Raw genomic sequence first — 27,931 nt, forward strand, 5'->3', positions numbered from 1 at the left:
CTCTGTAAATGGAAGGAAAGGCGCTGAGTCGCTTGGCTTCTTGCGAGACTGCTGGCAGGAGCTGGGCTATAAGAAGGAAAGGCGCCTTCCAACTCCGTAGGAAGGAGCGGCGAGGACGTGTAGGCCCCCTGGGGAAGCCCCTGCCCCTGAGAAAGCCACGTCCTTGCCCCTCCGTTCGGGGGCGGCCGTTGGGGCGTCGCGCGCGGGCTCCCGCGCCAGCCGCGCGCCGAGGCCCCGCCCCGCGCCGAGGCCCCGCCCCCGGCATCCGGGTCCCTGTGAGCAGCCGCGGCGCCGCCGCCCGCTTCGCGTCTCGGCGAGGCGGCGGCGAAGATGGCGGCAGCGGGCAGGGCCGGCTCCTTCGGCTCCCCTTCGCCGGGGCTCGGCTCCGCGGCCGCCTTCAGCGCGTCCCCCTCCTCCTCTCCCGCGGTCGCGACGAACAACAACGCGGAGCTGCGCGCGGGCGGCGAGGAGGACGATGGGCAGAACCTCTGGTAACCGCCCGCCCCGCCCCGCGGCCGTTACTGCCGGCCGTTACCGCCGGCCGTTATCCGGGGGAGGGGGGAGGAGCTGCCCAACCGTCCCCCGAGGGGCGTTCAGCCCCTCTCAGCGAGGGGCCCCTTCCCCGGGGGGGCGGTGAGAGGGGGACGAGGAGGGAAACCGGGCCCAACCGCCGCCCTCTTTACTCCCCCTCCCCCCGCCTCCATCCAGCGCTGTCGTCTCTCCCGCCAGGTCCTGCATCCTCAGCGAGGTGTCCACGCGCTCCCGCTCCAAGCTGCCTTCGGGGAAGAACGTGCTCCTGCTGGGTGAGAAGCGGCATCCCCGGCCCTCCCTGGCCCCGGCCGGCTCCCAGCCCTGTCCCGGGCACTGCCTCAAGGCAGGGAGGGGGGTTGGCAGTGGCAAGGTGCTCGCTTAACCCTCTCGCTCCTTCTCTCGTGGAGTGTTTTTGCTCCCCATGGTGTAGGGTATGTGCTTATCCCTGAGATGCTGTAGATATACCACTCATCTTAGGGACCTTGCCATAACACTCTTACCATGCCTCCTGTGCCACATACCCCTAGTTGCTTAGGTGAATATGGCTTTGTAAGGTAGGCTTTAGGATTTTGTATTGTTTGTTTAGATTTTTTTTTTTTTTTGCTTGGCTGTTTTCCTTTTTTTTTTTTTCCCTATTGTCTTTCTACCCCTACAAATGGGGCCTCGGGCGTGTCTGAGGTCCCTTCAGCCTTTTCAGAGATCTCATTCACACACTCCAAGGTGCTCGCTGGTCCTTCTGGTGTGTCATGCAGACACAGCCACTGCTTCCGCGGCTGTGCGCTGTGAATGACGCCTGTTGGCTTGAGGGAGGGCTCTGCTGCCGAGACGTGTAGCTTGTGTCCTGCCCACATGCGCCGAGCCTGTCAGCAGGAATGTCATCAGCAAGTTGTGTAGCAGCCGCCGCGGCCTTTACTGCTGCTGCCTCCCATTGTGTGCAGCTATGTGCACCCAGGGCCTTAGGCCAGCCTCGCGTTTGGCAAGAATTGGAAGTTATGGGATGGGACTCTGAGAGGGGAATACAGAGGGACCCTGCTGCTATTTGTGGTGTTGAGGAAAAGAAGGGGAATTATAATATGTCAAGCAAGATTAATAAACTTCTAGGGAGAAGAGGGAAAATAGGCGCTCATGTTTTTGTTTTATTTTATTTTATTTTTTGCTGAAAGACTGCTACATACTAACTACCAGCAGCAGCCAATCCAATAAGTGTGAGTGGATGGATATATTCACTAATCATTTCCTCCCTTCCTTTTCTAGCCTCCCCATTTCCCATAAAGATCTGTATATTAGTGTTAGGAAATATGGTTGAAAGCCAGTAAAGTCATGTGGACTAACATTGTGTGCTGTGATTCATCTGCTACGTAGTCTTTGTGAAATGTCCTGAGGTTTTTCAGGGTTCCCCTCCACCCCATAATCCTAAAGCAATTACTGTGATCTTTGATTTCTTGTTGAAGAGTTAAGTGGTGGCTTAGAATTCAGTATGACAGAGAAAAATGTGCAAGGGTGATAGGATGGTCCAATGAACCTCATACAGGACTTACTATTCTTAATTTGTTGTGATGTAGATCATGTAATTAAGCAAAATATTGTGATTGGGAGTTTTGTTGAACTTAAGCCAAAGAAAAGATTTTTTTTTGTAGTAATTGGCAGCTTTTTACATGAGCCTTTGCAACTAAATTGAGCTAAATTGAACTAAATTGGACAACTGTCCTTGTTAAAGTTGGAAGATTCTTCTTCATTTTGTGATGCTTACCAAAAAGATTATGCTGCTGTTTCACTCTCACACATGGGATCCTGGCAATCCTTTGTGCTCAAGAACTAGAGACTCTGCATCCCTCAAAACCAGACAGAATGTTATAGAATGTTTCCAAGTGCTAACTTAGCTTGTGATGTTCAATCTGTTAGGTACCAACTTGCTGTTCACCTGTTCATAGAGCTTATAGACCAATTTAATGGAACACTTTAGGATTTTTTTTTAAGAAGATGCACAGATTTGTAGAATAAAGTATAGTTCTTTCTTAAGACCTTTGGTTTCTAAAAAGCAACAATCCTATAGCTGTTTCATGTGTATTTATGAAAAAGAGCATGTGAGGACTGGGCAATAACGACCATAGTTGTGTTCTTAGTGGGAGTATTTCACCTGGATATTATACTTGGATGTTCAGTTGCGGACTAGGATGCTGTCCCTGAAGCATATTGGCACTGGCAAGGGAGAGCCCTGGTGTACTCTGTTAGACAGGTTCAGATTTCCAGTACATGAAGTTCTGCTTCTTCAAAGTTCTTCAAAGCCATCTGTTTTGCAGTTTCTCCATTGTCTCACATTTCTTCTATTTTTAAGCTTTTCTTTAAATAGCTTTGTACTAACTTGTGTTCCTGCAAACTGACTGCTCCTTCTTGTGACAATCTCTAGTTTTGCCACTTTCTAAATACTTCACATGGGGCCTTAAAGCTGACCAGGGTCTTTTTATTCATTTATTGACAGAGAAGTTAGAGTATAAGCAGTATATTCATTGAAAATTCCCAGGTGAAACATGGTGTCTGTAATGATGAATGATGGCTTATTTTTGACACAGTGTGCTCCTCCCACCTCCTTTAAACAACCTTTTAGTGTTTCTTTGTTTACCAGAAATTTTTTTCATTTGCCTGCAGAATTATTTTTTTTCCCAACATTGCATATACTTGCGCACCTCATTTCTCTGGGAATCTGTGGTTATGTCTCGCATGCTAATTCTACTATTTCCATATTTATTTTTTAGTTGTATTAACATCTTGTTTTTAAAAACCTGGAAAATGATTCAAGACATTGCAGAAATAACTGAAGGGAACTGTGGTAAGAGTAGCTATAAAAATCCATTATTTAGATGCACATGCTTTATCTACAAACACAGCTATCGTTGACTTTTCTTGTGAAGCCTCCTCTAATGCAAAGTACATCTCATCTAGGGATTAGTAGTGTCTTGTGGAGTGGGGGTGGGCGGGAGGGGGCAATATAATGGTAGCTCTGCTCAAAATTGGCCAAGAGTATGTCTGGCTAAGCTCACATTGTACTTCTCCAATGTGGACAGTGTAGACAGTGGTCTAAATACTTGCTTTCCAATGGAGACTTTGAGCTTTAACTGGCAATGCGTGTAGTGTAGCAGCATTTTTCTGTTACTGTATGAACAAATGATAAAAGTGCAGGCCTTCCTAAAGGTTTCTCTATGGCTACTATGTTCTTATTTCTAGGCAGTTCTGTAATAGTGACTAGAGCCACCACGTTTAGTAAAATGTGGCGGCAGAAAACATAGGACATTCCTGCTTCCTTAACAGCTAGGAAGTCTGGATGATTCTTGTGTGGATGAAATCCATAGTGATGTAGAATATATGAAGGCTTGAATTCAGAGATACAGACTAATCATTTATTTCATGAATTGCAGCATGCGCTTGGGCAATAATGTTCGGAGTTGTTCCAGGATGCACAAGCAAGCAGGCTGCCTAGCTTGCAAGCAAACTGCATAGCTGCTCTCTGTCTAGCTTTGTGTGCTGTACGTTCCTCTGTCTCTGAAGCAGAGTGCAGGCCTTTGCCTGCCATGCTTATGATGCCAAACTATCCAGTGAGACACGCTTCCGACTGTGCTGCACACTTAAGCTTCTGCTGAATCATTAGCATTTTAGTTTTCTTTATGTATTTACCCCATTTTATCCAGAGTTTGACTGTAGCAGGGCAGTGAGTGTTCTGCTCTGCGTCCGCATTTTCTCTTTATCCCAGACACCTTGCTACACAGGGCCAGGCCTGTTCGAATCTTTGAGCTTGCTCCTGTCAGGAGGCTTGAGAAGAGGGTTCCACAGCCTACAGCGAATTTACAGGTAGACTTTTCTGTGTGTACATCTATTAGGAATTACTATTGCTGTAGAAAATTTATATTCCTGGGGAGCTTCTTAAATTTGCCACTTTTGGTGGACCAATGAGCAACAGTGACCTCCAAAACTAAATTCTGACACAATCTTGCAAGTTGCTGTTAGAGTATATCACATCAACATAAAATTGCTCACTTGATTTTTTTCAGTGATTAGCATGGCTTTACTTTTTATTTTTTCCTGTTGAAATGGCTGGGTTTTTTTGTTTTTTTGTTTTTTTTTTCTCCTCTGATCATTTCCTCTTTATTACTGATGAAATTAATACTCTCCTGGTTGTTTGGAAAGCTTTCTCTCTCTTTCTCCCCCCCCCCGCCCCCGTCTCTCTTTCTCTCTTGTTTCTTTCTCTTTATTTCTTCCCCTTTCCAAATCTAAGCTTGCAACTTCTTTACCTTCTACATGTGATAAAAGCTTTCCAGATGTAAGCCAGGTTTTGTTTTGGTCATCAGGATTAAATATGAAGTGTCAACTATTTTGATGAAATGTTGACTTTGAAACTTAAATTTCATGTTGTAATATTCTGAAATTCTTATCACTGGTGGGAGATGTGCACTTTATTCAGTCAGTGCAGAAATTGCAAGAAATTTAGTTCTGTAAAATATGATTGTGTTTGTATTGCAACTACTATTTTTTTTTTCTTTTTAATACCATGGAGTACTTTGTGGTGATGTCCTTCCTGCTGTAACACCTTTCCCAAAAGGCAGAATTAAATGAATGCTGCATAGTAAGCCCTATTTAGTCGGAACAGTACGGAAAATGCTGAAGTTTGAGTTGTGTTTAGTTTGTCTCTACTTCACTAGAGGTGCTGCTGCTTGCTGGACCTATCTCCAAAATAGTGCTAAGGTGAAGAGCAGTGAAAGGAATTGTTGTGTTTCTGTGTCCTGCGGGCAGGTAAGAAGGCAGGAATACAGAGAAGGGCATCCCTCAGGTAGTAGTCTGGGGTTATTCTGTTTTAGTCGTAAATCTGGATAAAACATACTAAATAATTAAATCTGGTTTCTAGTAAGATGATGATTAATGCTACTGCTACATCTCCACTATTCAACCTATCCAGATTCAGACATTCCACATCATATGGAACAGAAATCACTTTGATTACTTTGGAGGTGTTTCTTTGCCTTGTTTGATAACTGAAGCTTAGGTCTGCTGACTGTTCTCTAATAAGCTAGTTCATTCTTTGCATTATTACTAGAAATATATTATTGAGTATTAGAATTGTTGTATACAGGACCTTTTTTGTTTACAAAAGTATAAAGCTAGTTCACAAAATAAACCTTTCTTGAGGGGGAAGAGGTTGTTTTGGACAATCATCTGTACTTTTGCTTGTCCTTATTTGATTTTTTTAGTTTATTTTTCCCATCTAAATGAGTTGCATAATTAGTGTCAAAATGGATTTTAAATGACCTGCAGAGTGTGAGTGTGTGTGTGTGTGTGTGTGTCTTGCTGCTCTCCCTTTCCCTTGTGGGTGGCTAACTTCTGTAGTCTTGCAGAATATTTAGATATAGTCCATTTTCTGCCCAGGAGACATAACTTTCTTCTGGAATAGGTGAGAAGAGAGGAAAGCAGCCAGGCAGTTGTGTTTATGGTTTCCTATATGTCTGTGAAGCCAGGGACTTTCATCAAGCTTAAGTTTGTAGCCAAAATGACACCTTGGGCAGAGAAGCTATGAAAAGCACAAAACTAAACTTAATGAGGATATGATAGGAATAAAGTGAGCAGTATGGAGATAAAAACGAAATGGTCTTTGTTTAGTTGAATATGAAATACAGTTTTGTCGCCAAGAAAGTGAAATACTGTGTGTTTAAGCAGATTCTTTTGTCTTAAGTATTTTTGTCTTTAATTTCTGATAGTTGTCTAGAAGCAAAATTAAATGCTGTCTCTTGTTCTTAGCTTTGTGTAGCACTGCTTTCTGACAGCATCACTTCTGCTTCCTTGTTGTAGTAACAATGTGTAAGTAGAGTTTTATGTAATGGCAGCCTTGGATCTTTGGGCATTAATGTGAGGAAGGAGAATCTTTTCACTGAATGCTATTTAAAAAAAAAAAAAAAAACTTGATGCAAAATTTTGCGTTGATCTACTTGATGTTATTCTGTGCTGCAATTCTTGACACCGACTTGCGTATCAGAAGTGTTTTACCTTGACTTTATGCGTAAAAGCTGAAGGTGAACTTGATTGTCAGACAGGAGTAAAGAAAAAAGATTTTCCACTCTGAATTCTAGAGGAGAGAGGAGGTTGATGAGCTGTCTTTTTTGGATGTGTATGAGGCTCTATTTTATATATTCTTTCAGTAGAACTTTTAAAAATGTGATTTTTCTATATTATATTCCCTTTTGCTTGAAAGAAGTACTACCTTTTGCACTTTAGAGAGATCACGGACAACGTGAAAGTTAAGTGTGCTTAAATATCTTGGGGTATGTCATTTCAAACCCCATATGTGTATATATTCCTACTGAGGAGAAAAAAAAAAAAAGCCTTATATTTGCCTGGCATCACTTGTGCTAATTACATTACTGTACTGTACTTCAACCATCAAGCCCAATATAACTGTCTGACTTTGATTTCCTCCTCCTCTAGTGGAGAAAAATTTCTGTACATACCAAAGGCATTACAACAGAAGCTCCCACTTTTCGCAGGTCCTAAAGTTGACATCACATACAGTTAGAATTAATTTGTTCCAGAGAATTTTAATACATATTCTGGAGTCTTACGTAAACAGGGTTTTAAGTTTGTTTGTTTTTTCTTGGCACTCATGCTAAAGAGCAACTATAAAGCAATATCGCTGCTTCTGTTTCCCAGAATAATTTGATACATTGAAAGCAAGTTGGCTTTTCAGATGTTTAACTACCCAAATCTTAAAAATAAAAATAAAATAATAAAAAGAATGCACATATCTGATTTGTGCCTGTCAGAATTTTAAAGGGCTTGTGCAACATGGTGAAAATGGTAAATTACAAAAGGGGAGGGGGGGAGGAAAAGGTAGACAGACTTTCTAGTCTTAGTGTGATCTCTTGTACAAAGACACAACCACCTCTCCATCACTACCTATGATGATTCGCTTTTTTTTCCTCCTAATATTAAGTGGCAGAGGTTTCTGTTCAAAATTAGGGTTAGCTATTCCTGCTGTAATTTACATACCCTCCACAATTTAATCCCAATATCACATATCCACTTGAAGTAAGATACCATTCCTATGTGTTTGAAGGCTATTATATTCTCTAGATTTTATTACTTATACTGAAGTAACGCTTCTTTCAATACCTTTTTTGCGTAGGCTTTCTGAAATTTATTTTCTTTGCTTGTTTTATTTTTTTTTTCCAATTCACTGTTACAGCACCTGAGACTTAATTGATGAGAAGGAGAAAAGGAGGAAGTCCTTATGTCATGTATTCAATGATTTGTCATCTCTTTTCATAATACCATGAAACTGACTCTAATTTGGTTGATGAATCTTATGGGCTCTGAAGATGATTACTGGAAGACTTTAGAACTAAAAGTAAAATCCCAGATATTGTTTTGCCATAGGAAGTTACCTTAAAAACACTGAACTGCATTTTTTTTTCAGGCATTTGGAAATAAGGAAAAAAAATTCACACAGCATGCAGCCATGATAAGATGCTTGTTGAATGTATATGTCAAGCCTGTCTGTATCAGTTAGTATGGATGTTTTTGAACAATAAAATTGCCTAACTAATATCATTGTTTTAAGTGTGGTTTTGATTTAGCTTTAAATGTACCTTGTGGAAAGTTTGAAAAATGGTGAAATCATAGATGTCTCCTACCTAAGTTGCAGCTGCTTTTGTTAGGAACTGGAAGATGTGTTTTGCAGAAGATGCTAAATTTTCCCAATGTAGCAAGCTGTAATCCTTCTTACTTACCTAGGTAAAACAAACCAGTGTAAAAGAGAGCTTTCCCAGAGCTTGGCTACGCTGAGAAACTGGGATGCTGTTAAGTGCAGCTCCTCTTTACGAAAGGAATAGCAGGTTTTATGCTATCTTTTCTGCTCTTGCAAATGAGTTGAAGCTTCCTCTTCCAAAATGGATAAATCATAGAGAAGATGTTGGCAAAAGTAATAGCAATTTCAGTCATGTTACATGCCTGTGCAGCAGCTCCCAATAAAGTCTCCCTTTTTGTTTGTAGATGAAAAACTTAGGAAGCCTAAGGGAGGGAAACAATCCATGTTACTGGGCTGGCATTCCATACCATTTGATAGGAGAGTTTGGAATAGTGCTCTTCAGATTGCATAATGAGTTTATCGCAACTTGAACTCCATTTTAGGAAGATTTTTGGTACTGGTTCTGCTGCAGGCAAAGGACTAAATTTGTGTAAAGTGCTTAACTACTTGGGATATCTTTTAAGCCTGTATAAGAACCTTTCTTGCTTACTTAAAAGTACAATTTGAAGGGACATGCGTTTTGAGCAATTAAAGGAGTTGGGCAATACCCTCTCGATTTCTTGACATTAGTGAGCTCGGTCACCCTGTTAGTATACTGCTCCCTTCTTGTCCTCTGTGGGTTTTGATGTGTAAATTTGGTTAAAGATTGAGTGCTATGTAACTTCTGTCTCTCCAGGTGAAGATGGAGCAGGTAAAACGAGCTTAATAGGAAAAATTCAAGGAATAGAAGAATACAAAAAAGGAAGAGGAATGGAGTATTTGTATTTGAATGTGCACGATGAAGATCGAGATGGTAAGTTTGTAATTGTAGCAATATTGGAACCAGTTTGGAAGTTCTGTAGTGGGATCCTGGGGTGCATTAAGAGCGTCTCCAGCACGTCAAGGGAGGTGATCCTGCCCCTCTACTCAGCCCTGGTGAGGCCGCATCTGGAGTATTGTGTCCAGTTCTGGGCTCCACAGTACAAGAGGGATGTGGAGCTGCTGGAGAGAGTCCAGCGCAGGGCTACAAGGATGATCAGGGGCCTGGAACATCTGCCCTATGAGGAGAGGCTGAGGGAGCTGGGCCTGTTCAGCCTGGAGAAGAGAAGGCTGAGAGGGGACCTGAGCAGTGTCTATAAGTACCTCAAGGGAGGGAGTGAAGAGGATGGTGCTGGCCTCTTTTCAGTGGTGGCCACTGACAGAACTAGAGGAAACTGTCAGAAACTGAAGCATCAAAAGTTCCACAGAAACTTAAGGAAAATTTTTTTTAACAGTGAGGGTGACAGAGCACTGGAACAGGCTGCTCAGAGAGGTTGTGGAGTCTCCTTCTCTGGAGATCTTCAAAACCCGCTTGGATGCAGTCCTGTGCCACGTGCTCTAGGTGACCCTGCGTGTGCAGGGAGGTTGGACTAGGTGACCTCTAGAGGTCCCTTCCAACCTTAAGCATTCTATGATACTTGAAATGAAAGTAGGATTCTTATTTCCTAGATTATTTGCAGGAATACAGCTTAGACCATGAATGATTTGTATCATGAGGAGATTCGTAGGTTTTTCAATCCAATTAAACTTTAGTAGATATTATGAATAACCATGGAAAGATAGAGGAGGCGAGTAGTCAGTGAAGAGGTTGAAAAGACCAGAAAAGCAACTTTAGCTGCACTAATCTAAATTGATGGTTGGTAGAAGTGCTTTTCTCAAGCCTGAAGGAAAACCTGTCTAGACTCTTATCTAGGATCTCAGTTGTTGCAGTAAATATTTATCTTTATGGGCATCCAGAGAAACCTCTGTCTTGGTGAGAACAGAGACAATGTGCAAGACTACACATAAGGCACTGGTACGTAGGAAAATGTATACAGTGATAAAGGAGGTATAAAGGCAGAAGACATGAAAGAGAACTTGAAGAGGAAAATGGAAGCTGTGATTTTGCTGGCTTGATTCATCCCCTAGCTACAAGATTGAAGAAGCTTAAGATAGACTCAAAATACCTGTGCTGATAGAGTGGATGCCTGTATATGGAGGACAGGGGAAGGGTATGACCAGGCTCTGTAGAGGTACAATGAATTTGCCCATAGGCAAAGCTTAGAGAGGCAGGATATGAATAAGGACACAGTAGGAGCTGTGCAGGGAGAATAGTGTTTCTTGTCCACGCTAAAAGGAAAACCAGCGAAAAACACTTTTTTTCTCCTACCTGAATTCGTCTGCTTTCCTGACTTCCATGTCTGACTGTTGTGCTCAAAGATGGCTTGACAGGATTAATGGGATTGGGATTTTTGATTTAAATGTGTATTCCTCAGAGCTCCTGTAATCATTTGTTTGATTTTTGTTGTTGTTTTGTTTTTTAAATATCTGAAGTCAAACTGTAAGTGCTCTAACTTTGAATCTCCAGCTTGTTATTCACAACGAAAGTTGAATGTCTTTGAATATACGAGTAAAGTGTTTTGGGAGAAGAAGCAGTGGAGCAGTCTGGCTTTGTGCTGCTCTTTTTTGTTTGTTTGTTGCTTTTTTTCTAGATCTTTCTAGATTAGAAAGACTAGCCATGAATAAGGTGTTTTTTATTTTTTCTGATAACTTTCCATCTAAACTATCCCTCTAAAGTATTAAAATTTGCAATAGGCCAATCACAGGCATATCATGTTGTAGTTTTGCAGGGACCATCCTTGATGGCCAAGCAGCCCTAGGACTGGGAATTTGCCCTATTTTCTTCACTACCTCCCAAGTTTTTTGGAGGGGAGGGGCAATCTTCCTCTAAAATGATGAAGATAAATTTTGAAACTATTGAATGTTACATTTGGGCTTTTGCTTTTTGAATGGTATGTTTAAGATCTTCAGTTATCAGCCATTATTCTCAGTGCTTTAAATTTCAGGGCTTGGGAGAGGAGGGGGATTTCTCCAAGCTGTGGTTTGCTCTTTTGTTATGTATCTCCTTATTTATGTGGTACAATGGATCTTCTTTTGTTTCTTGTATTTTACATGTGTGTTACCCAAGAGATATTCAATCTTCATTAGACATTTCAAACAAGGCTCTCCAATTACTCTCTTTTTCTCGTAGATCAAACAAGATGTAATGTATGGATCTTGGACGGTGACCTATATCACAAAGGTCTTCTTAAATTTGCAATGGAGGCAAGCTCTCTAAAGGACACTCTGGTTATGCTGGTAGTAGACATGTCTAGGCCTTGGACTGCACTGGATTCTTTACAAAAATGGGCAAGTGTTGTAAGAGAGCACATCGACAAGTTAAAAATTCCTCCTGAAGAAATGAAAGAAATGGAACAAAAGTGTGAGTATTCTGCAAATATGTAGCAACCCATTAAAATCAAATATGCTTAATGCTTTTTGCACCATTTAACCTCTCCATTGCAGTCTATTTCATGCTTGGGAATTACGATTTAAAATTGGGAGTTGGAGATACTCCATTCAACTTCTAGATAAATCCCAACTCGATACTCCATTCAACTCCTTGATAAATCCCCTTCTAAGAACTTAAGATGATAGCTCTGCGTTAATTTTGGACAGCCATTTTTTTCTCCCCTGGGCGTATGTTCAGTCATAACATGGATCTTTTTCACTTGCCTATCCTCGAATTGCTTCAAGAAAGAGTATTTGGGAAAGCCATGTTTTGAATTCAAATATCATGATCTAACTTTGTTTACAGATCTGAAGTTGCTCTCAAACCAGGACATTTCTAAGAAACTGGGTGTCTGATTGCTGAACAGCTTTGTTAGAAATGCCTGGTGTAGCTGTGATTAAAATAGCCCATATTGTATTAGTTGTAGAAAATCTGGATTTTTTTTTCTGTTTTTCTTTTGTGGTGGTTCTTTTAAGACAGACCCTTGTGGGAGGAGTCTTGTCCTTTAGGATTTTTCATTACAATAATTTGTTCAGGAGAAAAAGCATGTGTGGCTTTTTTGGGGAGTGGATTTTTTTCTCCTGTTTTTCTTCTTTTTCCATATATTAAGAAACACACACAGACAGAAACGGTTTCCAGATATGATTTTGCTGAATGGAAGTACCAAGGAAGTAATTTATTTATCAAGTAATGTTTAGCTGTTAATTTAGCTCCTTTGCTGACTGGTTGAACCAAACAGTGATATTATAGAAAATCCAGAAAGGTCAGTTGAGCCGAGAGTAACAGCTACACAAAGGTTTTATCTGCCACGTAGAATTCTTTTATCATCTAGCCTAATTTCTGCAGATATTGGTGGTCTGTGTGCTGGGTATAATAGAAACCCCGAATGTAGTGCAGATCTTAGTTGGGAAAAGTTTTATTTTGGCACTCTTGTGGAGTCTCCTGCATGCTAGGCTAACAACAGCTTGTGACTGCCCAAAGGAGAGGGAAGTGCAGCTCACCTCATTTCTGGCTGCCTCGGCCTGCTCCATCTGAGCTGCCTGAATTTACTAACAGGATTGAAATCTAGTGAGGGTGTGTGGATGTAGTGTTCTAGAGGTATTTTTTCAGGGTTTGTCTTTCAGTTCTAGCAACTTAACTCCACTCAGGCAGACCCTGAGTCCTGAGGCTGGCACAAGCGTGAGGGGATAAAGAGAGCTCTTTCTGGGAATGGGCTCTTTCTTCCCGTTTTGGGGTTCAGCTGTGTCTCGTGGTCTGGGCACTTCCATGGTTCCTCTAGCAAGACCTGAGATTGAGGTAGTCCAAAGATTCTTGGAATATAATCCTTCTCCTTTTTCCTGCTTTACCTACTTGTAGGAAAAAATTGTTATAGACATGCAATGGGCATTTTGGGACTGTAGGAGGACTTTTAGCACTGGAGTACTGTTATTTTTATTTTAGTATGCAACTGTCCCAGAACAGAAAGGATGCTGTTGGGGGAAGCCTCCCTTGTGTGGCTGGCAAAGCCCAATGAGAGCTCTGCATTTAAAATGGTACCAATTCAGAAGCCTCTCAGGGGGGTCATGAAGTGACTGTTGAAGTAAGGATGCTAATCTGCAAGAAAAGCTTTCTGTTTCTGTAAACTCTGAAACTCTTCTGTACTGAAATTGAATAATCCTGGCCTATATAAGCTTTTTCCAAAGGTTCTTGAAATGGGTCTTTCCCTGTTGATTCAACTAATGCTTTTCTAGATATGAACTCAGGGCTGCAATTGGTTCAGAGAGGATAGGGATGGATTAACATAAATCAGGGAACAAGCAGTGAGAATGTACTAGAGAAATTTGCCCCCAGTGTGCACAATTCAGCTGAATTGTTTTGCTGCCTGAGGTTTTTTAGCTGAATCAGGCTGTGCTACTCATGTGAAAGTCATCAGTGGTTTTTGCTGATGAAATGTCAAAATGGGACATGGGATAGGCAAGGTCTAGGCAGTTGAGGCCTAATGTTGCATCCTTGACTGCAGAAAGTTACACTTTGTCTCAGTTTCTCCTTGTTATATTTTAACCTATCCTTCTTGCTAGATTATAAAATAGTATTTGATCTATGTGTTTTAGAAGCATACCCAGTATTTAATATGGTGTTAACTAATGGCATGTTCATATGCTAGTATAGAGGTGTTTGCTCTCCTTCCATTGTATAACAGTTGTCCAATTGCTACTAAAAGCTATTAAATAACTAATACTTGTATATTCTGTTTTCTCTTGCTTATCGCTACTGTATATTCACTGTATAGAGAGAATAGTGTGGACATAAGATTTCTAGGTCAGAGTGGTATAAGGCAGCAGGCAAGAAATATGTGAAACTTGCTTATGTTTATTCTAACAACCTGTTCCATTAATTATTCCATTAATTATACCAAGAAGAGTACAAGGAAAATCACTTTCTTTAGGAGATATATCAAGTAATAATAGTAATAATAGCTGATAACAACTGCTAGTGGTTCCACAATGGTTATGATACAATTGGGTTAACATCCTTATATTGACACTTTTTTCCCCTCTGATGATGTTCTTTTACCTGCTGATAAAGGTCTTAGATTTGGTAGTGCCCTCCTATGCTGCTCAGAACAAATGAGCAGGACTCAAGGCATGTTCAATTCTTTTCAAGATAAGAAGCAAAAGTACAATACAATAAACAGTGCTAGAGATCAAGGGGAGTGGAAAACATTGTTGAAATAATACAGTAGCTGATCTTTTAATACAACTTTTTTTGCTTTCAGTGGTAAGAGACTTCCAGGAATATGTAGAACCAGGCGAGGATTTTCCAGCTTCTCCACAGAGAAGAAATACTTCATTACAGGAAGACAAAGATGACAGTGTGATTTTACCCCTGGGTGCAGATACACTAACATGTAACTTAGGCATTCCAGTAGTAGTAGTTTGTACAAAGGTTTGTTTCATGTTTTAGGTTTTTCTTTGCATATTCTGTTTAAGGAACTCTGTCAATTGTGGATTTGGGGTGGGCAGCACATGGCTCTTCAGTCATTCTGAGAACACTGGATAAGTGTTCTTAAGTGCTCAGTATTGAAGATTCGGGTCTTCTGGAAGCCCTGACTCTGTGCTCATTGGGAGAAGCTTTGCCCTGCAGTCATAGCAGTGTGCAGGAATTTGAGGAATACCTTAGCCTTAGTTTTGTTCACAGAAGTGAAATGGGCAATAAATAACTAGAATACACCCTAGTCTGATAAATCTTCCTTTTCCACAGTATTTTGGATTTTATTTTTTAAAGTATTTATCATCTTTCTCTGAAGATGACTGTATTTGAGAATTTTGGTTAGTAAGCGTTTCTCTACTAACTTTCCTTAATTCTTGGAATGCTTCTATGATCTATTTTGATATCTGTTAGATATCTAACAGTACTCTTGGTCTAAAGAAAAAGTGCTGTAGTTCCCCTGTGATCTTTTCCTCTGGCTCTGCTGTTCTCATGGCTACCAAGCTGCACCTGCAGCCTGTGAGGGCCCACAGGAACAGAATAAGCCTCTTGCCACAGATGCTGTTCCTTTGCTGCAAGGCTAACCCTCATTGGCTGCACTCAGCCACTTCTGTTGCCATTCGCTGGCTCTATTCCTCTCTCCCCATGTTGTGCACTCCTCCCACACGCACACATTCCTTTTCTTTGTTTGTTTGTTTTGTTTTTCTCCTGCTTCTGCATTTCTTGCTCTTGGCTTTCTTTGCAAAGGACTAAGTAGTCACTGGCCCCAAAGACTGTGTCCTCTAATATTCCAGTATGCAGAGGCATCATGCAGAGAGTGTCATTCTCGCCCAATAGGCCAATCTTCAATGGAGACTCTGGGATGTCACATAGTGTGTGTGGGTGGAGAGGGAGGTGGAGAGGAAGTGAATGCAATATCACAGTCAATTTAGTTCCCAATTTAATGCTGCCCCCAGTATATGCATGTCAAGTTAGATTGTTTTAAAAGAATTACTTATCCAGATACACTTAATTATCTCAGCAGAGTTTTACTCTGCCTTCCCCCCAGTTATAAACTGGAGGTGTAGCAGTTCAGTGCTAACTGCACACTAATTCTGTGTTTGACTTGACAGTGTGATGCCATCAGTGTGCTGGAAAAGGAGCATGACTACAGGGATGAACACTTTGACTTCATTCAATCACATATCCGACGGTTTTGCTTACAATGTATCCTTTAACACCTCCGAAGGATAAAGATCCTTTACAATCAATTTCTTTACTTACCTTCATTTTCATATTAAGAAGCAGCTCCTAAATTGACAATCCTCGGATGACAAGTTTCCTGAAACAGTAACAGGCAGATAATTCATGTAACTACCATGGTGTTTCACATAAACATAAGGCATGCTATTTATTTCAATCTGAATATTCAGTCTCCCTTCAGTAATTCGACAAGGTACTGCAATTTGACAAGGTGATGAGAGCAGGAAGTACAAATCAGTGGTGGCCAGTGACAGAAGAAGGGGTAACGGGTACAAATTGAAACACAGGAAGTTCCATCTCCATATGAGGAAGAACTTCTTTACTGGGAGGGTGACAGAGCCCTGGAACGGGCTGCCCAGGTTATGGAGTCATCTTCTCTGGAGATCTTCAAACCTTGCCTGGATGCCACCTTGTGCCATGTACTCTAGGTGTCCATACTGGAGCAGAGGGGTTGGACTAGATGATCTCTAGAGGTCCCTTCCAACCTCAACCATTCTGTGAGTCTGTGATAAGCTGTCACTGTGCTGCTGCTGTTAAGTTTCATTGCTCAAGAAAATGCATAACGTACTGTTTAATATTAAAATAGGTAAGCTAAGGTCTAGAGTTTAGATACCAATAGTATGTGTACATTGAGCTACCATCATTCATGCTGTGGTAAGGCAAAACTTAAAATATCTTCATAAAGGCAGTAGCTGATGGAACAAAAATCAGTTCAAGATCCTGCGACCTCAGATTAGCTCCAAGTTGTCCTTGCTTCCTTCAAAAAGCTTTGAAGCGCTCATTTTTCAAAATGGAATGGTTGCTGATTGTAATGAGGTTGCCATAGGAAGGATGGGAAAGATTAATAGAAATTAGTCGCTGTAGCCATATAGCCAATGTTTAAACTGGAGCTCATTTCAACCTTTTGCTGAATGTGAATCGCACCCTTTAGATGCCCTTTCTCTTTCTGAATTCAAGTTGCATGTGTAGAAGCAGGTTAGTGTTTTGGGCATGGTATGATCTCGGGTAAAAAGTATTTTAAACTTCTCTGGCTGCTTCTATTACTCCTGTGTACAAGCAGTATTATTTTGATATTGACCCATGTCAGAGTACCAGACCCTGTCTCAGTCTTTTAACAATTTAAAAACTGATGCACAGTACAACTGGTTTGCCTGCCTTTGATTGTAAAGGAGGTTTCTGTAAAACATATGAGCTTGCTGCTCTATTTTAGGTTCCCAAGAGAGGGAGTGAGAGGCTGTTTGGCATTTTTGAAGCTATTAGTGTTAATGCTGGGGAGTGTAGGTGTGACATCTCTATCCAGCCCTGCAAGTTGGGATGATGGTAAGAGGTAAGAATAGTGCGTGGAAACTTTCAGATGGGAAAAGCACTAGACAGTTTTGAAGGCATCATAGTGCAACCATTGGTACCGTGGGCTTTGAAAGCTAGAGGAGTCATGGAAGCAGCAGATGAGTTTGCTTAAAATAAATCCTGGGAAAAAAAATTGAACTATGGAATAGTTTGTTTCAAAATTAAGTTCTATAAGCTGTTTAACTTAGTTAAATTTGTATTCTTTTAAATTTTAAAAAGTTGATTTCCTGTAAATAAAAAATTGGGGGGCAAAGGCATTTTATCATCTCTTAGTAACCACAAAACAGAATTTTCTTTAACGAGTTTATTCAGATGGGGCAGCACTTATTTACACTTCAGTAAAAGAAAACAAAAACATTGATTTAGTATATAAATATATAGTTCAGAAATTATATGGATTTCCTTTCAATGTTCCAGCTGCTGTTGTGGAAAAAGACGCTGTATTTATGTAAGTTTTCTGCATTACTATGTGTATATGGCTGCGCAGTGTATTTGTGCAGGGCTTGGAGGCCACTATGTTTGTTGTTGTTAACGTGTTTTGAAATTCCAACGTAACATTCTCACAAGGAAGAGACTGGACGCGTGGGGAGTGCCACTACACCAAGATTGCAAATATTCATGGCCACCAAGAGAAGTGTTGAGCCGGGAGATGTTTCTCCTCTGTATTACAGGAACAAACCCTAATCTCTGATTACGCTACTGAGGGGGGGAAAAAAAAACAAAAACAACAACAACAAAACCCAAAAAACAAACAAACAACAACAAAAAAAAACAGCTTGCATGGAAGAAGGGGAGTTACTAGAGCTTTCCTGGCTTTCAACTCTGTGCAAATCGGGATTGTCCCCAACCATAACCTGAAGTACCAACAGAATTTAAAGCCAAATCCCTCTTTCTCTAGTCCTGCAGGTTGGGATAATGACAAGAAGATAGGAATATTGCATGAAAACTTTCAGACGCTAAAAGTGGAAGACAGTTTTGAAGATATCATAACAAAGCCACCAGTCAGGAAGGTAATCTGAAATGTTTTAAAACAAAAGTAATTTTTCTAATACTCCGGCATTCAGTATTCTTTTTCTACTTGTGAGGTTTTTGGAGTGCTTCCTGTCTTTGTTCCAATTTATCATGAGACTACTTTGTGTGTATTTTGCTTATTTTGTCTTTATTTTGCTCTCCGATTTCTTCTTAAATTACCAGAAAAACATTGTGTGTATTTGTGTTCTATGTAGCTTTTCCTCAGTTTACAGTGTCTTCTTTTGGCATGATTACCTTATTCAAGATATACTTGTATACAGATATACTTGCTTTTCTCTTAATGCTTGTCAGTATTGAAGAGTCCAAGTGTCATTTAACTTTTGGTCACGGTCGATGTAGTATTTTTACTAACACTTTGTTATGCTCTGAATTAGGATAAATTCATGATTTTTCCTTGTTTTAGATACTCTATGGAAACGCAAAGCTTGATAGGCCTGCTTTTGGTTTTATACTCTATTAAAACAGGTTCTTACTCCTTCAGCATATTCTTCTCTTTCTTGCTGTTCAGAGACTTTGATAGAACTACATGAAACGTGCAGAGTTGTTGAGTAAAATGACAGCAGCAGTGGACCCATGTGTGGCCAACTTACTGAAGGAAAATATCTCTGTGGCTTTTTAGAACTAAGCTAAGAATTCGGGCAAATTGTCATTTCCAAGTTGAGAAAACCAATACAATGTCCTTCTGTAGTCTTTTTAGGTATAAAATACTATGTTGATTGCAGAGCATATTTGCTTTTTTATTAAATGCCTTGGTCATATTTATCAAGAGATATAAAAGGCAAACTTTTTTAAAAAAACTTGTTAATGTGTTTGTATTGCAGTTTGTTCATGAAAAGGAAATTGTAGCAGAAGACGACCAAGTATTTCTTATGAAACAACAGGTAAAATTCTCTCTGTAAAACCAAGCAGCCAGTTTCAATTAACAAGTCCTGTTAAATAGTACAGATTTGTTTTATTCTCCATTTTATTTATTTTTTGCAGTCGCAGCTGGCGAAACAACCACCTGCAGCAGGAAGACCAGTGGTTAGTAATAAGAATTTTAAATCCCATCACATGAAAATGGTTCATTTTCATATGTTTAGGGTTTTTTTTTTTTTTTTTAATATGCATTACCAGGTATTCCTTGATGTAAGGTTTTGTTCTGTTTTGTTTTTTAACCACGCAGTGATGAAAGTCTGCATCTTACACTGCTCTGAAATAGCAATACTCCTTCCCAGCTAGGCATGACTGCTTATACTGGCAGTGCAAGCTACATGTCATGCTTTATGCCCCGTGCATTCGAGTGAATCTCAGCGACTGGCTGGCTACTTCTGTCCCCAACGTGTGGCAGGGAGCGATCTGCATCTCAGCTGAACTGCCCTCATCAGTTCCATGTCCTCAATCTGGCACTACAGCTCCAAGAATATTAGACTCCAGCATAAAACTAAGCTCAGATGAAAATTATGGCATGAGCTGCATTTAAATAATGTATTTAAAATATGACTAAAATAACTTAAAAGTAACATGAGTTTAATGGAGAGCATGGGATCTCATGGAGGTGACTCTTCTGAGATGATCTGCAATTTTTCAGAACCCTGACATGCTACCTTTGAAGCAGTGAGGAATGCTTTTCTCAGTGTCCCTTTAGTCCTTCCCACCATGCTGGAGGTCTGTGTTTTCTTTCCAAGGCACTTCATATAGTTCCTGTGAGCCAGTCGGGGCAGTTCTCATTACAATCAGCAGCATTACTGAGGAACAGAGGGTATCTTCGCTTCTGGCAGATTAAGGGAAAGGCTTCAGCAGTGACTTAGCTGTTGGACTAAAGTTAACGTTTGTAATAATGTTGCACAAGCGTGGTGAAAAATCCATGTACAATCAGTACAATTGATCTTGCATCATTTCAGTTGCATGGGATGCTACGTTTTCATTAAAAAAAAAAAAAGATTTAGCTCTGCAAAACAACAAAACGCTTAATTTGACATGCTTCTTATACAGAATTAAAATCATGCTACAAAGTTTGACTACTTCAACTTTGGACTTTATTGTTTCCTTTTGCATAGGATGCCTCACCGAGAGTTCCTGGAGGGTCTCCTAGGACACCAAATAGATCCGTGACATCCAACGTTGCCAGTGTTACACCTATCCCTACTGGGTCGAAAAAAATTGATCCCAATATGAAAGGTACCTTTTCTCGTAAGGGCGGCAAATACACTTAGGAAGTAAAATAGGTGCTTTTGCTTCCCCTAGTGTTTTTGTTTAGATTGACTGACACACGGGGTCAGGATTTATTTAGAAAATAGATATATATATTTCCCTTCTCTTATTATAGCTGGAGCTACTAGTGAAGGAGTCCTGGCCAACTTCTTCAATAGTCTGCTGAGTAAGAAAACTGGTTCCCCCGGTGGCCCTGGTGGTGTTGGTGGCAGTCCTGGAGGAGGTGGCACTGGAGGTCCTGGCAGCAATTTACCACCATCAGCAAAAAAGTCAGGTATGATTAATGATAAGAGATCCACTTAATTTGAGCAATGCATCATTTCTATTAATACAGTTTATCAGGAGCATGACTGTATTTAATTGGATGTCTCACTGGTTTTGCTTCTGGTTTTGTTTTCACAGTGTTGTTAGTATTGCCTCTCGTGACTCTCGGAGGTCCTAAGAAAACCTTTTATATGGCTGTTAAAGGCTTGCAGTAGAAGTCATTTTCTTTGCTAAGTTGATTTTTTTAATTGTATTTTTTAGCAATACTGCCAGTGTTGTGTGGTGTGTGTGGTTGTATGTGTAGGGGGGTTATTTTGTTTTTCTAAGTGATCTAGATCTTCTAGAATCAAAATTTTGATTTGAATGACTTTGACAACATCTAAAACTACTTATGTATTTTTCATTTATTGCTTTTTTTATATGATGTCATTAGTATTTAGTGTTCATTTGAAATGTATAATAGTGACTGCTTTAAAGTCACTAGCTGCAAGACTATTCTGGTGCCTCATTTCGGAGGAAAATGTTTCTGCCTTACGGATATACATACTAACATTCTCCCACCTTCCAGTAACGCTGCATTTATGTGGGAATGTTTGTGACTCATCTCTACTTGATATTAGTGTTTACTTAGGTATATTAAAAGAAAAACCACCTGGTTTTCTACTCAGCATCTTGTGAGGACTAAAACCAGGCATTTTTCTCCCATACCTCCCTTGTCTCTGCAAAGCTCAGCTTGCTGAACAAGGTGTGCGAGGGCTCCCTGCTGCACGGCGGGTGCAGCCAGGGCTGGTTTGAACAGCCTGAGGGGAGGGCCCAGCCAAGTGTGGCTGGTTCCACGGGAGAGGCGCAGAGCACCCGCCAGAAACCCCTGCGGGAGCGGCCTGCAGCGGCCCCGTGATGCCAGTGAATGAGGGCAGCGCTCGGGAGCAGCACGTGTGGCCATGGCCATGGTGGAAGCTTCAAGAAAGAATTAAAATCTTAGGGAGCGAAATGTCTTTGGTCACAAAAGTCTCCCTGCTCCACAACAAGGATGAGGTGTGCCTGGGGTAATGTGGCAGAGGACTAGACTCTCAAGGAATGCTTGTGAATCAAAACAAGTTTGTCTTAAATGGAGGCTCTACACCTTCCTTGGTACTTACTGACTCGACTTCGTAGATAAACCAGGCAACTTATCCCAAAATTCGCTGTTAAGACAAAGGCTTAGGGGCTGAGATTTGTCTTCCTCACAGAAATTATAGGTATTTTTTCTGTTTGTACACTCCAATCTTACCTGTTTGGCTGCTGATATGATGTTAACTTTCTTTAAATGACTTGAAGAACAGCACAGTACACCCAGCAAAAACAAGCTTGGGGTAGCTTCTGTTAAGGTGCATCTTCAGAATGGCTGCACTGGACCTTGCTAAAACTACTTAGGCATTAACATCTTCCTTTACAGCCTGAAAGAAGCTGAGGAGTGCAAGGAACCTACCATCCCGAATGTGCATATGGGCATTGATGTCAGCTTTATGCTGACCAGCTGTATGAAACTGATTTTCTGGGTTAGTGTGTGTGGTGACTTAAGTTCAGAATCGCTTTAAAATACAGTTGATGCAAAAATCTGTGTGGAAGTATTCTTACCTGCTAACCTTTACTATCTCTTCTGTATGAAAAAGCAATATAAGGCATAATAATGAACTGATAATTGATGTGCAATTAGGGAAGTTGCTTAGAGAAGTCTGAAACACATCAGAATGTTTCAGGTTTCTTCTTCTTGCTATTGATTTTTAATGTCCTCACTCTGCATACAAACTATGAAATAACAACAATTTCTCTAAAGCAAAAACATATATTTTTCTCTTTTTTTTTCTTTATTCATTTTTTAAAGGTGCTTCTTGAGGAAAAAAAAAAGATACTAGAGGCTTTCCCAAAACTGCTTCCTAAGCATGACTGGACTATATGCTTGTCTGTTGTAGGCCAGAAGCCAGTTCTAACAGATGTGCAGGCAGAATTGGACAGAATTTCACGAAAACCTGAAATGGTCTCTCCTACAACACCTACATCTCCTGCAGAAGGTGAAGCCTCCTGAAGACACCAAATAGAAGCAATTGTTCAGTTTTTTGGGATAAATTCAAACTTGCCTCGGCCTCTTCCTTCAGTGACTGGAACTAAAGAGCTGAAACTTTTTTTTTCTTTTCAGAGAACACAAGCAGTTGATGTCTCTCATATGCGTTGCCCAGCTTTACAAAAAGGAGCCGTACAGACTGAAAACAGTATCACACCACGTAGGACTACTGCTCACAGTGCAGCGATAGTAAATTTTTTTTCAGGGTTTTGTTGGAAAGTCGGTGTAATTCTGTAAATTTGAAAATGTGTCCACTTTACCTGAAGTTAGAGGTTGTTTAGATTGGGAAAACTGATACACACCACAGGCACTTAATTTATATTGATCTCCTGACCTGTTAGTCAAGTTTAATACCATCTTAAATAGATTAACCTCTAAAGGTGAGAACTACTCTGAGTTTTATGGAAGAGAAAATGATAAATTGCACAAAACTGTAACAGCAACAACAATAAAGTCCAAATATATTTGAACACTTCATTTGGAATATGGTTGCAAATCTGTTTCCTCTCCCTTTATACTGAAAAAAAAAAAAATCCAAGAAACTCATTTCAGAATGCAAGACCTGAAATTAATGGCCGGCCTGATTTTTTTGATTAATTTCAGACACTGAAAAAAAAATGTATAAATAAAAAGCGGAGGTTAAATGTACAGATTATCGGTATCCAGATTTGTCTATATATGTGGCTCAGCCTTAATATCCCCCTTTTGTTTCTCACACTAGTTATGGTTTAAAATTGGTCATCAGAACTGTAATCTGTTAATAAAGTATTCTCTGCATTCAAATTTAAATAACTTTCACTGAACCTGTTGTGTGCTTCTTTGCTTACTGTTAATCCTAAGGATGCAGGCTATAAAGTCTCAAAGTATCCTTTTACACAGACTCAGAATGGTTGAGGTTGGAAGGGACCTCTACAGATCGTCTAGTCCAACCCCCCTGCTCCAGCAGGGACAACTACAGCATGTAGCACAGGGTGGCATCCCAGGTGGGTTTGGAAGATCTCCAGAGAAGGAGACTCCACAACCTCTCTGGGCAGCCTGTTCCAGGGCTCTGGCACCCTCACAGGAAAGTTCTTCCTCAACTGGAGATTGAACTTTACCTCTTGGTGCATAATATCATTGGCCCAGGTTTAAACTTTCTTAAAGCACAATTTCTGGAAGGAAGTGGAAGTTTACTGTCTTTGCTAGTAAAACTAGCTTACAGCTGCTTCCTACTGCTAGCCATGCAATAGTAAGTGTAAAAAGCATATACTGACCACAGGAATGCTAGAAGACTTTAATTTCAGGTTGGTTTGTTTGTTTGTTTTTGTTTGTTTGTTTGTTTTAGTTTTTGTTTTTTAACCAACAGTAAAACAGTATTACCTACTTCAGGGCTTTTCTGAAGTCTGAAATCATTGAAGAAGTTAACATCTTCAATGTGGCCATGGTGATACTCTGTTCTCAACTTATCAGTCTTTACAACTTGAGTTAAGTAGCAGTTCTAGTGAGCCACCTCCCTTTCCAAATATCTAAATTACCTTGAGAACAACATGCATATATGTGTGTGTGTGTATATATATACATAGATTTACTTTCAAGGAGTTTTACTGTACTTTTTGAAATTAAATCAAATGGGTGAATGACAAATTTGAGTAGAAATTATCTTAATGATCAGTTGTTCAAACTGAAGTACCTAAAATGTTTCTTCTGGTAGTGATGCAGTAAATGTATCATATGGAGAAATATGTTATCTACTGATAAACAGCTGTCTATAATGAGTTACACAAATCTTGGGGCAGTTGGAGGGAAAGATTGTGCCTAGAAATGAATGTGTAGCATGCATCAGAACCAGAACAGTTAAACAGTTGACATAAATACCCTTCCTCAAACGCAGCTCTAAATGCACTTGAGACAGACTGTTCTGCTCATGGTATCACCAGGATACTTCTTATATGCGCAGGGCTAGGTGTTAGTGGAGCAAAACCCAACCAGTAACACTGTAATGTATTGTATAATTCAGGTTTTAGAAAACTTTAGCTGCTGAAAAATGTAATTTATTTCATTTGAACCTCTGTCAAGCACAAGACCTTTGAAGCTGGAGACTTAACCATGTAATACATACCATTGAAAACTACTGCACTAGGCAGATTGTTTTTGTAGAGGACAGGGGAAAACCTTACTGATGACTCATTTGAATTTCACTTCATAAAAGAGAGTTCTTAAAAAAAAATCACTTCTTCATCTTTGAAGTTTCTAAATGTTCTTCGCTTTTGAAACCCTGCTAGCTCTTTTGTTTTTTAAAGATTTTTAAAGGTATATCTCTACTCTGCCCTGTTATACTACAAGACTAAAGTTCTACAAGACTAAAGGTTGTAGCCCTCTTTGCTCCTTTATGTTCAAATTCTCTTGAGGCTGCTGTCCCCATCTCTTCAGCCTCTTGTACCTTTTGGAAAAAAAAAAAAAAACCTTAAAGCACTTTTACCACATAAGGAAAACATTTAGGAATCTGTTTCCTGAATACATAGCTTGATTTTGCTTCTTGTTTCCATCCAATAAGACTGAGATTAGGTGTCTGGTTACTTTGTCCTCCTGGGCTGAGATGCCCATGACTACCACCTTGACAGAGTAGATAATTAAACTCCTATACAAAGTGAGTCCTTGCTAAAGGCCACTCTCAGAAAACGTAGGGTGAATAGATCCTCCCAACCTTCTCCTTTTTTCATCATCAAGTGGGTCAAAAATAAGCAAATAAAACAATGAGGCTAACTTGGAAAAGCAAACAACAAACACTATAAAAGAAATTAACCAAATTAATTCTTTTGCGCTTTCAGGGCAAGCTCTTTGTTCATAAGGAGCTGGAAATAAATGTTTGGATTTTTTTTTTTTTTATCTCCTCCTCCTCTTTCTCTCTTGCTCTCTCCCACATCAGTTCTTTATTTGTCCTGGTTATAATAAAGGTGTTCTGAACATCTTCAGCTTGAAAATTTGGGGTGAAAAACCACTTTATTTCCAGACAGCTACTTTATATTTTTTCAGCTGTAATGTGCATAGATAGGTACTTTGGACCATATGGGCCACCTACCATACTATACTAACCTTACCTTTATATTGAGGTGTCTGAAATGTAACTACCAGCGTGCTGGGTGGTGAGCAGATGTTTTGCAGCAGGACACGTGCAGCCTCCAAATGCTGCAGAGTCTCTTGCTTCTCTCTGTGCTACATTACATTTGTCAGAAAAATGGAGGAAAACAGTGTTAAGAGTTGGCCTAACCCTGCATATGGAAAATGTGAGAAATTGAATTTTTTTCTTCTTGTGCCATAAAAGATACTTGGAAATAGCTGTTAAAAAATGCTAATTTTCATCATCAGCTGTTTTAAAATCACACATTCTAGCATGTTATCATGAAGATGATCAGTGTTTGTGAAATTCAGTCGCAATGCTGAGCCCAAAAATACAGCTTCAAGAGCTGAAGGAGCTTCGGTGCATGCAGCACGTACAGGTCTCCTGTGAGCTTCTCATGCGGCTCAGGGCAACAAACCTCAACACCCTTTGGGGGAAACTGAGACCTTCTCCTTCAGCACTTTGGGCTTTTAAGTTACTTTCCCAATCCTCTACTTCCCTTTCCTCGTCCTCCTCAAAGGAAATGCAAAACCCCACAACTGCATTGGGGAATGCAATGAAGTCAAGTCAGCAGAGCTGCTGATTTTGACTCCAAAGAGCTGCAGGGGCTTCAGGATGCAGCCCTGGTCTGCACCCATCATATTCCTGCGGCTGATGTTCACTCGACATCTTCTAGTCATGCTTTGCTGCAAGTTATTTCAGCAAGGCGAAGGTGATAAGATACTGTTAACTGCAGTCTCCTTAATGAGGGAGTTTTCTCAAATTACTGGGTATTGGTTTTTAGTCGCTGTATGGTGGGTATCTTTGAAGAAGATGTAATGAGGAAGAGAACTAGGTCATTCATTACTTACCTGCTTCCAACAATCTCCCACTCCAGCTAGTTGAAGATACTACAGTAGTTCAGGATTTAACACTGCCTCTCAGCCACAATGTCCTACCTTTAGCTCCTGTTCTGCCTTCCCACCCTTGAATGTGTGGGTAGGAAAGTGAACTTTTTCAATCTGGAAAATGCTTTCAGCTGTAGCCCTTAAACAGAAGGAAATGAATAGATGTACATCTGGAATGGGATTTCCAGTACATCATGGCCAGCTAATTGCAGTTATTTCCATTAGACGGACTTGTTAAAGCATCATAAGTACTGCTTTAATTTGTACTTCCTTTTTAAGAGAAACTGAGACCCTATATTTGAAAGATAGCTCTGAGAAGAGAGTAAAGAACACCTGCAGGTTTTTATGCACAGAGCAGCATCTGTATCTTTTAACATAATCCCTCAATACTTTTAAGCTATCGAGTCCTATGTTGTTGATTCTATTCCTTGGTTGTTACTTGGTCTTAAGACAGTACTGCAGCTTTTTGTGGTTCCATTTCCATGCATCTCCCTATAAATAAATAAGTGAAGAGGCCTAAATAAGTCAGGATTTAAGGGGTAAGCTGGCCTTCACAATTCATGCATCTCTGATATGTATCTTCTGGAGAAGGCCTGGACAGGAAAACCAACTCTTAAAGACAGAAGGAACTAAGAAAAGGTTGCAAGGTATTTTATCTTTTGCAGGCTGGCATTGTATTTCTATGTCTCGTTGAAAAGCAGTCTTTCTCAAGATAGTTGCTCTCAATATTTTAACATCTGTGTTCCTTAACTAGAAATGCTGCTTTAAGATATGGGTGAAGATTTAAACGTAAATGGCAAAAATCCACAGATGCTGTGAACAACTCAAAAGGCAAATTTTCAATTGCTTCCATCTTTATAAGCCCAGTTTTCCTCAGACCACCATAGAGTTTAGTCACATACGAGACTCTGGTGTCGCTAAGCCCGATTTGAGAGACTGGCAAGAAAGAAAACACAACAAAAAGTGAAGATTCCTTCAGAATACGCTTATAAAGAGTGCTGCTGGCCTCTGTAACGGACTATTTGTAAGGTACTGACACAAAAGCCAGCCAGAAGGTAGGGGCCTCTATAGCGGTGATAGCCAATGTTCCTGCACGCACCCGTGTGCTCGGTCCCGCACTGGGCTGACGCTGCCAGCACGGCTGGTGCTGGGCTCGCCC

General features: G+C 40.4%; 1 protein-coding gene across 2 annotated transcripts; it reads left to right on the forward strand.

Annotated features, from left to right (window-relative positions):
* Window positions 1-292: 292 nt before the first annotated feature.
* On the forward strand, window positions 293-23,265 carry DYNC1LI1 (dynein cytoplasmic 1 light intermediate chain 1). Of its 2 annotated transcripts, XM_088521155.1 has the most exons (14): window positions 293-491; window positions 730-803; window positions 8,991-9,107; window positions 11,343-11,573; window positions 14,398-14,567; window positions 15,722-15,815; window positions 17,511-17,646; window positions 18,097-18,208; window positions 19,052-19,111; window positions 19,212-19,253; window positions 20,270-20,390; window positions 20,539-20,697; window positions 22,640-22,738; window positions 22,864-23,265. In XM_088521155.1, exons 1-14 carry the CDS (start codon window positions 331-333, stop codon window positions 22,878-22,880), a joined length of 1,593 nt encoding a protein of 530 aa, XP_088377281.1. In that variant the 5' UTR covers window positions 293-330; the 3' UTR covers window positions 22,881-23,265. The 2 variants fall into 2 exon arrangements, with proteins under 2 accessions (XP_088377281.1, XP_088377282.1); XM_088521156.1 differs by having other exon boundaries at window positions 22,640-23,265.
* Window positions 23,266-27,931: the final 4,666 nt, after the last annotated feature.

Source organism: Tinamus guttatus, unplaced genomic scaffold (assembly GCF_059628265.1).
Source record: "Tinamus guttatus ecotype Peru unplaced genomic scaffold, ASM5962826v1 Tinamus_guttatus_pri_ptg000115l, whole genome shotgun sequence".
NCBI lineage: Eukaryota > Metazoa > Chordata > Aves > Tinamiformes > Tinamidae > Tinamus > Tinamus guttatus.

Bases quoted from the DNA above. Each gene is read 5' to 3' on its own strand.
- DYNC1LI1 (XM_088521155.1), top strand. From the start codon at position 331: ATGGCGGCAGCGGGCAGGGCCGGCTCCTTCGGCTCCCCTTCGCCGGGG. The intron at 804-8,990 runs GTGAGAAGCGGC...CTGTCTCTCCAG, and splicing joins GAAGAACGTGCTCCTGCTGG to GTGAAGATGGAGCAGGTAAA. The intron at 19,254-20,269 runs GTTAGTAATAAG...CCTTTTGCATAG, and splicing joins CTGCAGCAGGAAGACCAGTG to GATGCCTCACCGAGAGTTCC.